A 14373-nucleotide genomic window follows, 5' to 3' on the forward strand; every position below is an offset into this window, starting at 1 on the left:
TGTATATACACCACATCTTCGTAGGAGAAGAATAAATGAAACAAGATGGGATTGGGAGGGAGACAAACCATAAGTGACTCTTAATCTCACAAAATAAACGGAGCGTTGCTGGGGGGAGGGGGGTTGGGAAAAGGGGGGTGGGGTTATGGACATTGGGGAGGGTATGTGCTTTGGTGATTGCTGTGAAGTGTGTAAACCTGGCGATTCACAGACCTGTACCCCTGGGGATAAAAATATATGTTTATAAAAAATAAAAAAATTAAAAATTAAAATAAATAAATAAATAAATAAATAAATAAAAACAAGAGCACTTTTTCTAGATTTTCTAATTATTCTTAGTGAGATGGTTGTTCTAAGTTATTGTCTGCCATTACCAAACCTGAAGTCCTGATTAGTAAAAATTCTGATGTCAATTTTAACATCCAGGAAGACTCCAATCTCTGTTCCTCCCACTGTTATCTTGGCAAGATATCCAACTCTCAACTGTTCCACAGATGATCATGATGTGATTTCATAGTACTGACTTCAATAAATGTAGTCATTCATTCAGACTACCTACACCATGAGAATAAATTCCATGAGACATGGTCTGGCTTGATGGGGCAGAGGAAGAGAATCTATCTAGTGAAGGAATCAGAGTGTTAGAGAAATAAGGCTATAGAAGGAGTGATTTTGGAGAATGCCATGGAGAACAGGTTTTTATGGAAGCACAGATCAATATTTTCAAACACTGCAGAGACAAAGTAAGTCAAAAGGGAGATTAGGATATTGAGTCTGGTCATCATTGTGCTTACTTCAGCAACACATACACTAAAATTGAAATGATACAGACGAGATAACCATGGCTCCTGTGTAAGGATGACATGTAAATTTGTGAAATGTTCCATTAAAAAAAATTGACACCACCAGTAATCCTTAAGAGAATGGTTAATATAGACAGCTATGGATTGGAAAAATGAAAGACAGGTGAAGAATTGGGAGGTAGCATAGACTTTAAGGTGGCAAGTAATGAATCAAAACAGAATGATGGGTGCATTATTTTGGTAAGGAAAACAGAGTCAGGGAGAGATTTTAGCCCTTGTTTGACTTTTTTTTTTTTTTTTTTTAAGATTTCGTTTATTTATTTGATAGAGAGAGGACAGCGGAGGGAGCAGTAGGCAGAAGGAGAAGGAGAAGCAGGCTTCTGGCTGAGCAGTGAGCCCGACATGGGCTCACCCCACAGGTTTGATCCCAGGACACCCAAGTCCTTGTTTGCTTTTAGCCCAGGGCACTTTTGAGTATGTTTACAGACTGAAGGAAAGATACTAGCAGGAACAGATTAAAGACTGGAGGGATAAGCAAATTAGTTGATCTAAGTCCCAGATAAAGTAGAAAAGGAGCAAGTTTAATCTCTCCACTGAGATGTAGGAGTACAAAATGAGATAAAGGATGAGATTTATAAGTGCCAAGATGAAGATAAGGAGGTGGGAATTACAAAGATTCAGTTCTGTAGTATCTGTTTCTATGGTGCTGTAAAAAAGGTCATCAACTCATTCTTAGTATAAACAGTTCCTTACCTTTCTCTAGTTATTTTCCCTTTAACATCTGTAACACACAGATTTAGTCCTTCTTATTGACTTTAACGTGCAGAAGTAAGAAATTCTTTTATATTTCGATAGCAATCTTCTATCTCTTATTTCACAAAGTACTGGTTTCTTTCCCCCCTCAAAAGAATCTTAATTTAAGGACCGTGTAGATTGGTTACTCGCTGATATGGAAGCATAGGAGGACAAATACTTTCTCCAACATAAATGAAGATCAAATAACTTTAGCAACTGGTTCTTTATTTCCCCCATTTTGCGTTCTTATAGGTGGGAGCTCCGAAAGAGCAATAACTGTGTTTTATATACCAAGTCAATATATTCCAAACACTAAGGGTATTAAATAAATAATATATGGGGATAAATTTTCCAAATAATAAAGCTGACCATAACCCAGTCACAATTGCTGCTAGTAATGCAGAGGCTGAGCTTAAAATTACCACGAATAAAGCATACATATCCTTATCATGATATCCAGAAATTGAGTTATATTTTGGTAATTACAACTTTCAGTTAACTCATAAATATTTATTATTTCTATTTGATTCATAGCAACCTGATGAGAAAATACCAGTATTATCCTCATCTTAAAGTGAAATAAATGAGGATTCAAGAGATTAAAGAGCATGCCCAAGTTTATATATCCTACTAATATATGCAGACCTGGAATTCAAACATGTTTTTGAGTCCAAAGCCAATGATGTAATTTACAAAGTTATACAGCCTCCTCCTCAATTTAGCACCTATAAGAGTTGGATGATAACATTTTCCCTTGTGCAAGAATAAGGAATCATACTCTTTGGTAGTTTAATAATGCAAATTTTCACCCTGTGCAAGGCAGACAAGTATATTGTCCAAAGCATAAGGATGGAGTTTAATGGACAGAAGCAATTATTCAAGAATGAGAAATGGAGCCTATCTTATTGTTTGATTTTACCTTTGCATTTTAGTGCCAAGGCAATGATGTGTTTTAATAGGGCATAAGCTAATAATGGTAGAAAACTTGTTCAGTATTTAAGGTAAAGAACTGCTTAAGGAGATATGACATTACCAAAGAGGCAACCTTCTACTTTGAATATCAGAGCATTAAATTTTATTTCTTTATTTTATAGTCTAACAATTGTGGTAGATTATATAAGAAAAGAATGAGGCTGCCCAAAGAGTCTGTGAAGAATTTTAAGGTCCATCTAAGTAACAGGAATTATGAACTATCACCACTGAATCTTAAATAATTAATTCTATTGAATTTTTTAATGGTTTGGGAAATTTATGCTATAACCAGACTTATAAAAAATAATTTATATTTAAACTTTCTCTTAGTATTTCTGCAGATCATGCTGTGTGTTACCAAACATTAGTTGGAGATAGTAGCTATAAACAGATGAAATTTGAGAAAATAATATAAAAATAGTTATGCTTGTTATACAATCCAGCCTCTTTAGAATATGATGCTGATTTTTTTACAAACCATGCTTCATTCAACATGGAACATATGGCATTGTGGTTCTGAGAAAAATATATCTCTGATCAAGATTTCTATCACTAAATTTATATTTATGAGGCACTTCAAAAAAATTTTTCTTCTTTAATACTTACCCCTTTCTATTATAGAATGTTGCATACACACAACTAATCTATTAGATTGATACAGCAATCACAAAAACTCAATAGAAAAGTAGCTTAATTAAAATAATTACACAATTTTGACCATAAGCAATTTTAGTTAATTCTTATCCATTACAAAGATTCTAACAGGTAGGTCTTAGTTTGTGAGATTACATGCTAATATTGCCTCATATTTCTTTTTCTACAGTGAATCGGAAACATAAAGCCACCTCAGCTGGTATAAGAAATTCACATACAATGTGAACAGAGAAAGGGAAAGGGAGTTTAAAAACAAGAAGAACAAATCAAATGCTTCATTTTTAATGTTATTCTTTTACTATATAAGCAAAGCAAATATGTTTAGGCCAGGGTCTCACTGAGAGGAACTGTTAAACTAGATATTCTATAAACATGGGCAAATGGCTCCAAATAAATCTAAAATATACAGTTTTTAAAAAATAAAAAGAATATCCAGGGCACCTGGGTGGCTCAGTGGATTAAAGCCTCTGCCTTAGGCTCAGGTCCTGGGGTTGAGCCCTACATAGGACACTCTGCTCCGCAGGGAGTCGGCTTCGTCCTCTCTCTGCCTGCCTCTCTGCCTACTTGTGATCTCTGTCAAATAAATAAATAAAATCCTTAAAAAAATAAATAAAAATATCCAGTAAAAGATTTATACCCCAAATATATAAAGAATTTACTACAATTCCATACCGACACAAATAATCCAATTAAGAAATGGGCATAGAAACTTAATACACCTTTTCCAAGTAAGATACACAGATGGGTAACAGACACATGAAAAAATGCTCAACATCTCTAATTAGGGAAATGCAAATCAAAATCACAATAAGATACTACCTTACACCTGTCAGAAAGTCTGGTATCAAAAAGACCAGGAATAACAAGTGGTGGTGAGGATGTGGAGAAGAGGAAACCCTCATGCACTGTTGATGGAATGTAAACTGGTGTAAAAACAGTATGAAGTTTCATCAAAATATTAAAATAAAAATGCCACACAACTCTAATTCCAGCACTGTATATTTAACCTCTCAAAATGAAAACACTAACTCAAAAAGATATATGCATCCCTTTGTTTACTGCAGCATTATGGAAGTTATGGAAGCAACCCAGGTGTCCATCAATCGATGAGTGGATAAGTAAGATGTGGTATGAAATCTTGCCATTTGTGACCATATAGCTAGAACTAGAGGGTATTATGCTAAGGAAAATAAGTCAAAGGGAAATAAGATATAATTTCACTTTTATGTGGGATCTAAAACACAAACCAAAAACAAACAATTAAAAATAAAACAAAATAAGACAAAAATCAACCCAGAAACAAAATCATAAATACAGAGAAAAAACTGAGTGATTTCCAGAGGGTAAGGGATTAACAGGATGGGTGAGTTAGGTAAAGGAGATTAATAGGTACAGACTAGGGGCGCCTAGGTGGCTCAGTGGGTTAAGCTGCTGCCTTCGGCTCAGGTCATGATCTCAGGGTCCTGGGATCGAGTTCTGCATCGGGCTCTCTGCTCAGCAGGGGGCCTGCTTCCCTCTCTCTCTCTCTGCCTGCCTCTCAGTCCACTTGTGATTTCTCTCTGTCAAATAAATAAATAAAATCTTTAAAAAAAATAGGTACAGACTACAGTTACAAAATAAAAAAGCCACAGGAATGAAAAGTACATAGTGTGTCGGGAATATAGTCCATAATATTATAATACTGGTGTAAGGTGATAGTAACTACACTTACTGTGGTGAGTGTAGTGTAATGTCCAGAATTGTGGAATCACAAGGGTGCAAAACTGAAAACAACGTTAACTATACTTCAATTTAAAAAGTTAAAAATGTCAATCACCTTAAATTGAGGAAATTTATTAATTTAATGGATAATATAGTATAAAAACTAAATTGAGTAAATTTATTAATTTAATGGATAATATAGTATAGTATCATGGATAATATAGTATAAAATGGATAATATAGTATAAAATTTAATGGATAATATAGTATAAAAAAAGGAGAGAAGTGAGAAGTGTTTTTGATTTCTTCCTAAATAGTTTCTTTAAAAAAGAAAAGTTTATTTATATAAGTAATCTGTACACCCAACAGGGTGCTCAAACTCATGACCCCCAAGATCAAGAGCTATATGCCCTTCCAACTGAGCCAGCCAGGACCTCTTCCCCACCAAAACAGTCAGCTTTAAATACATGCTATATAATGAATATAGACATATTTTTTAACGAACTAAAAGTGTGGGTAAGATATTTTTAATTTATTGTACATTTTGAATGTTCCATTAAGAATTATCTCACATTTTGGAATGCCCGGGTGGCTCAGTCTGTTAAGCATCTGCCTTTGGCTCAAGTCATGATCCCAGTCCTGGGATCAAGTCCTGCATTGGGCTTCTTGCTCAGTGGGGAGTCAGCTTCTCCCTCTCCCTGCCACTCCTCCTGCTTGTATGCACTCTCTCAATCTCTCTCTGACAAATAATTTTTCTTTTTTAAAGAGCTATCTCATTTTTTTGAATGAGAGATCTGAAATGAAAATTGCTTTTTTAGAAATCTGTAGTGTAGACTCATCATTATTTCTACTTATTTAAAAACAAAAATCAGAAAAAATAATCTGATAAACCTGTGAAGTATGTAATACTCTACAAGACCAAGGAAAATACGATTTTCAAATATTTGGATTTAAAAAGAGATTTAAAAAACCTACATAAACATAATGTATTCTTTTTAAAAATATTGGTTGTAACATAATAAATAATTCAATACAAATGACTTTGAGCCCAAAGCATATACCATATATTACATGAAATAGAAAAGAAATAGATAAAATTCATGCCTCTCAAAAGACCCTACAAAGTCCAAATATTATATAGTAATAAACAATGTTTAAAACAAAATGAATATCTAAAAGTATCAACTCATAAAAGTTATAAAATTTAATTTCTTAATTAAATTTTTATGGTATTGATGGTATTGATGCTATATTAAAATGACTGGTAGAAGGCAGTCAATAAGAACTTCAGAAATGTAAAACAACTGCTTGTTTTATATTCATTATATTTTATTGGAAAAGAAATACACATTCATTTTAATAACAAGTGTTTATTTTCTGTATGTATTGTGTGGATTGACAAAAACATTTTCCAGCATTAAGCATTTAAAATTCATACATTATTTTATTATACATTCTACAGCAAAGACTAAGAAGCAGACAAGAATGATTGCAGTAAACAGCCTAATTACAGAAAATAACTCCTATATTTTTACATTACAACATTTTAAAACAATTTTGATTTTATTGAAGAAAGGATTTTTTCATGCATAATCAAAATTTTTTTCTATCATGGTATTAGGTTCCCAGGGCTGCTGTAACAAATTACCACACACTGGGTGGCTTTCAACAATAGAGATGTATTCTGTCATTGTTCCGGAGTTGGAAGGTCTGAAATCTATGCATCAGCGAAGTTGTTGGTTCCTACGTAAGACTGTAGGAGAATCTCTTCCATGCTTCTCTCCTAGCTTCTAATGGCTGCCAGTAATCCATGGTGTCCCCTGGCTTGTTGATATATCATTCTAATGTCTGCTTTTATTTTCATGTGCTATTCTTCCTGGCATCTCTGTTTCTCTTTTCTTCTTCTATTTCTTCTTCTTTTTTTTCTTTCTTTAAGCTTTTATTTATTTATTCAAGGGAGAGAGAAGGTAAGAGACAGAAAGCACAAGAGGGAGGACAGTCAGGGAGAAATAGACTCCCCAGTGAGTGGGAAGCCCAATGCGGGGCTCTATCCTGGGGCTCCAGGATCATGTCCTGAGCCAAAGGCAGATGCTTAACCAACTGAGGCACCCAGGAACCCCTCTCTTCTCGTCTTATAAGGACACCACATATATTGGATTAAGGACCTGCTCTGCTCTAGTATGACTTCAGCTGAACTACTTACAACTGTAGTGATCATACTGCCAGATAACTTCTGAGAAGAACATGGAATTTTTTTTGGAGGGGCGGCAATACTACTCAACGCAGTGCAGTTACTTTCCATTTAACATTAAAGAAAAAAATCCCCATACTATACAGGATCCAAAAATGACAGATGAAATAGGTTAAGTCATTGCTGAATATAAGAGTGTATAAGAGCGTGATCTCTTATTTTCTAAACAGATACTTGGATGGGAATGTACCTTTGGGACTCTTTCTCATTCACAAATATAACTCATATACTAGAGAAAAACTTTTTTTCCAGAAAGATTCAGTGAAGCAACCTAGGTACATTCATTTTATTTTTTTTCTAATTTGAGGATACTGCTCCCTAGAATATTTTCTAGTTCTGCACAATTAGAAATTAATTCTACTGCAGAATTGCTCAGATTTGAATAAAGCCTATAAAGTTACAAACAAGCTTGAGAACTTGAATTAAATATTACAGAGTTAAAGTAAATCTAAGGTGAATTCAAGTATTTAATTCTTATCCTTTGCCCATACTTATGTTGATATTTTATTCACTTGTACTCACCAATTCATAATCTGTCACCATAATTAAGGAGATGAATTTTTCCTATATTTGAATAGTTTACTAAGCATATTAATAGTATAATATGATTTTAGGGATAATCACTTAAGAAAACAATCCTTTATCAACAAACCCTTAATCAACATGGCAATATACCCTTTGACTAATTAAATCTATTATTAATTCTTCAAGTCATAATTCAAGCATAATCCAGGTCAGACCCAGTTTCCTTCAGTAAGTTAAATTCCTACTCGATGTTCTTGCAGTACCTCGTACTGCTTCTTTGTAGCTTTTACCATGATGTTAATTTTATATTGATTTTTGTGATTATTTAACTATCATTACTCTTCTCCACTAGATTATATACTCCATAGGACTGGTACTGTGAGGTATGTATATTTTATTGACCTTTGTTTCTCTGACTAGTTAGCACTTGTTGAATAACTAAAAAAATTAGAAATGCATATTTACATATAAAAAGTTGATATATGAATCATGAATCAATCTCATTAATATGTTAAAGAACCGCTTACCAAGTGAATATCTCCTAAATAAACATTTTACTATTACAGTTACTACTGGGTAAGTAAAAACATTAGGGGCACATTCATTTTAATATTTTTACTATATCATATACTTCTCTATTTCAAATAGACTTGGTTGAATTATTTTTGAATATCTCAATTAAAAATGCAGGATTCAAATGATAATAGATTTTATTATGTGTCAAAGGCATTCTGGGATATTATTAATATAAACGTAATTGACTTTAAATATACGTTTCATGAAATATTCACCATGAGAGCTATTAAAGCAATTCTTCATTTTTACATTGCAATGTGAAAAAATGGTATATATCATATTGTAAAATCCTTTTAAAACAATGAATACTATAAAATCAAAATTGACATTTAACAGTATGATGCATCTTAAAAATATTTGAAAATTTAAAATTTGCATAATTCCTATATTTAAGAGGACTATAGTACTACATAATTATTCTTAAACAGAAATTAAAATTCCTTCCATGATCATTACTAATTATTTGATCAACAGAAAGTCTGTTGCAAATCTGAATATCTAAATTCAGAATTTAAAGCATGCAGATACAATTATAATCTTTTGACAGCTTGAATTTACATATTTAGATATACACACATAATACTCTTCCTCTTTTTAAAAAAATTTCCTGATTAGAGAAAGGACTGCATTTCAAAAGTTAAATATAATTCCAGTTTTGAGATGCTGATGCTCCTTTAGTTGAACTTTCTGTGTCATGCTAACATTTCTGACATTTTCTTTCCAAGGAAAATAATGGTAAATACCCTTAATTTCCACATCATGTAGTACAACTCTTTCTATATATATCTCTCATACTTTCTTATATGAAGTTGTTCAGTAATACCACATTAAAAAGAGGGAGAGAAACTGTGAAGGAAAAACTTGAAGGATCAAATGATGAAAACTTTCTCATAATTTGATAGCTGCTCTAAGCTTGGCTGAGCGTGCTCTGGGGTTCTCCTGTACATCCTGATCTTCTGGAGTAAGTACTTTCTTGTGTATCAATTCCCACATTAAAGGGGCCCTGCCTATCAAGCCTCCTTCCTTGTTTTCATGACCTGACCCCAGCTGTGATGCTTGTATCACCTTCTGTCTAGCACTTAAGTTAAACCTTTCTGTCATGCTTATCCCAAGCAGAAATCGTTTGACTATGCGATCCTCTAATGAATGGAAGGAGAGGGCAACAAGGCGGCCACCGGGTCTTAGAAACTTCTGAGCTGTCTTCAATCCTATGTAAAGTTCATTGAGCTCATTGTTCACAAATATTCGAAAAGCTTGGAAAGTCTTGGTAGCAATATGGGTAGATCGTTGTAGCAAGTCTTTCCGTGCAAAAACAGCAGAGGGAGGAAATGCACCTATGAATAGATTTTGTAAAGAGGAAAAGAGGATAGGAAAAATTAATATTTTCCACTGTAAATCTACCGGGTTGTGTGTGCATAGAGTTAAGAAACCACATTTCATTAGAGAATTTGGCATTTCATCCATTCTTCCATTTTATTTCTAAGCACTCTATCGAGATATAAACTATTGTGTCAAAAACAGCTTTTGTAACTCTTAAGAGTAACTGGAGTAGAGAAGGAGTCAGACAAATATTTGAAAATATAACAATTAAAAAACTTCCCAACTTAGGTGAAAAATATTAACTCACTAATATAAGAAGTTCAGTGAACTACAAATATAATAAAGAAAACTGTATCTAGGTAGATCATAATCAAACTACTACAAGCTAAAGGTAAACGGAAAAATCTTGAATACAATAAAGAAATATATTACATAAAGGTGACCAAAAATAGGATTAACAGTTATTTTCTCATGAGGACAATGGAATCTATAAGATACTGGAATAATATTCAAAGTGTTGAGGAAAAAAAAAAAAACCAAACTGTTTTCCAAGAGGGCTATCTAAAACTATTTTTCAGAATTAAAGGTTCAAAGACATTTTCAAATAAATAAAACATGAGAGAATTCATTGCTAATATGTCTGCATTCAAGAAATGCTAAAGGAATATACACAGTGGAATACTATGCAGCCATCAAAAGAAATGAAATCTTGCCATTTGCGACAACATGGATGGAACTAGAGCGTATCATGCTTAGCGAAATAAGTCAAGCTGAGAAAGACAACTATCATATGATCTCCCTGATATGAGGAAGTGGTGATGCAACATGGGGGCTTAAGTGGGTAGGAGAAGAATAAATGAAACAAGATGGGATTGGGAGGGAGACAAACCATAAGTGACTCTTAATCTCACAAAACAAAGTGAGGGTTGCTGGGGGCAGGGGGGTTGGGAGAAGGGGGGTGGGGTTATAGACATTGGGGAGGGTATGTGCTTTGGTGAGTGCTGTGAAGTGTGTAAACCTGGTGATTCACAGACCTGTACCCCTGGGGATAAAAATATATGTTTATAAAAAATAAAAAATTAAAAGTCAAAAAAAAAATTTCATGGATTTGTAAGAAACTCAGAGCAGCCAAATGATCCTGGGTCGGGGAGAGGCGGTGAAGGGAAGAGAATGAAGAAGGAGGATTCACACTTAAGAATTTCAAAACTTTCTAAAAAGCAATGGTAATTGAGACAGTGTGGTGCTGGATTAACAACTGACCCAGAGATAAATGGAATATAACTAAAAGCCCAGAAATAAACCCATAAGTCTATGAGCAACTGATTTTTTTTTTTTTATTTCCCTTAGTAATTTCACAGAGAGAGAGATCACAAGTAGACAGAGAGGCAGGCAGAGAGAGAAGGGGAAGCAGGCTCCCCACTGAGCAGAGAGTCCAATGCGGAGCCCGATCCCAGGACCCCGAGATCACGACCCAAGCCGAAGGCAGAGGCTCAACCCACTGAGCCATCCTGGCACCCCTGAGCAACTGATTTTTGACAGTTGTGTCAAAGCCATTCAACAGGGAAAGTATGGTCAACTGAACAAATAGGACTAGATGGATAGTCATATGCTAAAAAATGGAGTTGGACCCTTAAATCACACAGAAAAATGAACTCAAAAATGGATCAAAGACATAAATGAAAGAACACTATAAAATTATTAGAAAGAATTCTGTCTTAGAAAGAAAACACAGGGATAACAATTAATGACTTTGAATTTAACAAAGAAGTCTTAGCTATGACACTCAAATCACGAGCAATAAAAGAGAATTATACTTCATCAAAATTAATTTTGTTATTCAAAGGACACCATCAAGAAAGTGAAAAGACAAGCAAAAGAATGGAGAATAAATTGCAAATCATGTATCTAGAATATGTAGAATATATATCAATGGAACTAGAATACGTAAAAGAAGATTACAGAATGATGCATGTATGATACAATTTACATTTTAAAATATGCACATCAAAACAGACAAGCTTTACCTAGTTTTCAAGAATAGGGATGAACAAAAAATGTTGATTTTTAAATAAATTAATAAATATAATTTTCCTTAGACTTACTCCATTGGCATACAAATATGATATTTTGTTCAATTAACTTATACAGGAATTTTCTTTTTTTTTTTTATTAATCATGTCTTAAAATTTTTGTTCCTAAAGAATATTATCCCACAGAGATGTAATCCTTGTGGTCCAGATATCCTATGGATGAAAATCAGGAAGTATGGCTGCAATCCTGGCTCTTGAGTCTCACTGGCATGCTTCTTAGAAAGTAAATTATACAAGGCTGATACCTTAGTTCACATTTTAGTAACCTTTAGGTCCAGTAGTACATTAAGACAAATTTGATTAATCTTCTTAGAGAACCTGGATCAGAAATGAAAGAAATAATATCTTACTTGTACCAGAGAGCTGAGAACCTGGCTGTCTTAAGTTAACCAAATCCATGGTATGGGCTCACTCTTTCATCCACAAAAACTGCTTTGCTGGAAGGCTCGAAAATGTTAGATGTTAGACAATTTATCGACTAACAAGCAGGTCTCTCAGAAACAAAACGTCAAGTCAAAGCTAATTTGCTAATCAATCTCCCCATCTTTTACAGAAAGAGTTTTGGTTACTGAGAAATGTGTTCTACCGCATCCTAAGAGCTAAACAAATATGCAACTCTTCATATTTTATAGCGTTGACTTAGAGGGTGCTTCAACAAGGGTGTATTCCTAAAGACTTGCATGATTTAAACCTTGCATAATTCAATACTAATTTTCTCAAAGAAAAAACGTATTATAAAATAAATTTCAATTTACATTTTTTTTTTTTTTGGTAAAATCGGACATAAACATCCATGGAGCACATGAAGCAACAAATAATGAAGCATGTTTCTACTTTAATGCTTTAAAATTTTGTTTTATAACATTATCTCTAAAATTTTGCAGAAATTAAATGGATGGATCAACATGGTAATTGCTTAGCATTCTTGGCATTTTATCACATTTCAAAGATACACATTTGAGGATGTGATTATTAACAGCACTAAATTAGCCATACCTGGCTATACATTAACCAATTTAATGAAATAACAGAAAGGCAGAAAACTTAATAGTATTTGCTTGATATTATCAATGATTGTCTCTTAAAAAAAATAATGAAAATAGAAAATGTTAAAATAAAATAATATCTGAAATCACCACGTAAATCCTAACATAAACAATAGCATTGGTTCATTTGACATAAAAAAAAAGTATGGTAGGCATTTCTCTTTACCAGCTAAAATGACACCCTCCTGTGGCAGAATTACAGTTTATAATTCATTTAGCCAGCTAGCTGTGAAACTGAGATTCCTGGCTAGTTGTTTGAATTGAGGGGATCTGTTTTTATTTCAAAGTATTTCATATAAAGTGAGAATTTATTCATATTTCATGATGCAACTTCATGTTTATATCATTAATATTCATTTAAATATATCCACACTGCCTATGAATCTGCAGCTGAAATATTAACACCACTGTGATCAATTTTTTCTTTATAAGGTCTAAGTAAACCTTGCCAATGTCATATAATGAAGAAAGAAAATAAGTGCTTCCCATTTTATTTAGAAAGGTCCTGAAGAGGGGCGCCTGGGTGGCTCAGTGGTTAAGCCGCTGCCTTCGGCTCAGGTCATGATCTCAGGGTCCTGGGATCGAGTCCCGCATCGGGCTCACTGCTCAGCAGGGAGCCTGCTTCCTCCTCTCTCTCTCTCTCTGCCTGCCTCTCTGCCTACTTGTGATTTCTCTCTGTCAAATAAATAAAAAAAAAAAAAAAAAAAAAAGAAAGGTCCTGAAGATAATAGGGTAACTCCAAACCATGAAAAGCTTTTTCTTCTGGGGCTTTTTTATTTTTTGTTTAGGGAATCCTAATCTGGACTCTGTGTAATGGGTTTCCTCAATAGAATTTCCAGATGTGGTCCTATCAGCTCTGCAAGTCACAACTTCATGGACCAGAAGATGATAAAGGACTGCAATGGGCAATGTGGTCTGTGGAGCTTTTTGATGCTGCTCTTTAGATCAAAAGTACATTTCCTGCCTTATTTTAGATAAGCTCAATTTCTAGGGATACCCTTCCTTTATAAACTGGCACTTTTGTTTCTGTAATTTATGGGAAGAAAGGTAGACAATGCAGATTTTATAGAATGAAATTAAAAAGAAAAAAACAAAAGAATTTAAATGGCATATAGTAATGGAAATTAAAATAGCAAAAAAACAAAAACAAATGGCAATGGCAATGGTACAGATAGGAAAGAAGACAAGAAAAGACAATCCTACTATCAAGGATTAAGCAAGGTGTTTTTGTCTAAATTAGAAAGTTTAAAGATAATCAGTAAATGGCATGGGCCTATTAGGTAGCAAAAGTGGGTTTGCTTGTATAAGTTACTGGTCAGAGAACAAGGGACAGAGATCTCCTAGGTAAGTAGAGACTATGTAGGGATATCTGTTGGATTCTAAATTAGGCCAAAGGAAGAAAAATATTAATGAGACCTGGGCCTTGCCCTTGAGGAGCTCACTGTTTTGCAACCCTTCTTTCTTCTTCCATCTCTTTCTCATATCCCATATCCTCTTATCAGAGACAGAAATTGATCCTCTCTACTCTTCCACTTCCTGATTTTAGTCACAGATCTTGTATGGCTAATTCATTTGATTAAGGCATAGTAGGTAAGACAGAAAACATGGACTCATTTGATTTGGTGCTTAGAGAAAAATCT

The 14373-nt window shown here is 33.9% G+C and overlaps 1 protein-coding gene and 1 non-coding gene across 4 annotated transcripts in view; one reads left to right on the forward strand and one right to left on the reverse strand.

Moving 5' to 3' along the window:
- Positions 1 to 786: 786 nt before the first annotated feature.
- On the forward strand, positions 787 to 893 carry LOC132009444 (U6 spliceosomal RNA). The gene has a single exon (XR_009401930.1). It is a non-coding gene; the product is annotated as a U6 spliceosomal RNA (small nuclear RNA).
- Positions 894 to 6279: 5386 nt separating this feature from the next.
- Positions 6280 to 14373, reverse strand: part of METTL15 (methyltransferase 15, mitochondrial 12S rRNA N4-cytidine) — a 186486-nt gene continuing 178392 nt past the window's right edge. For 2 of the 3 annotated variants that reach the window (XM_059406697.1, XM_059406687.1), the window contains exon 6: positions 6280 to 9611. In XM_059406697.1, coding sequence (XP_059262680.1) covers positions 9166 to 9611 — 446 coding nt within the window. In that variant the 3' untranslated portion in view covers positions 6280 to 9165. The remainder of the gene's footprint in view (positions 9612 to 14373) is intronic. The other variant, XM_059406705.1, reaches the window with a different exon arrangement.

Source organism: Mustela nigripes, chromosome 1, assembly GCF_022355385.1.
Source record: "Mustela nigripes isolate SB6536 chromosome 1, MUSNIG.SB6536, whole genome shotgun sequence".
Taxonomy (NCBI): domain Eukaryota; kingdom Metazoa; phylum Chordata; class Mammalia; order Carnivora; family Mustelidae; genus Mustela; species Mustela nigripes.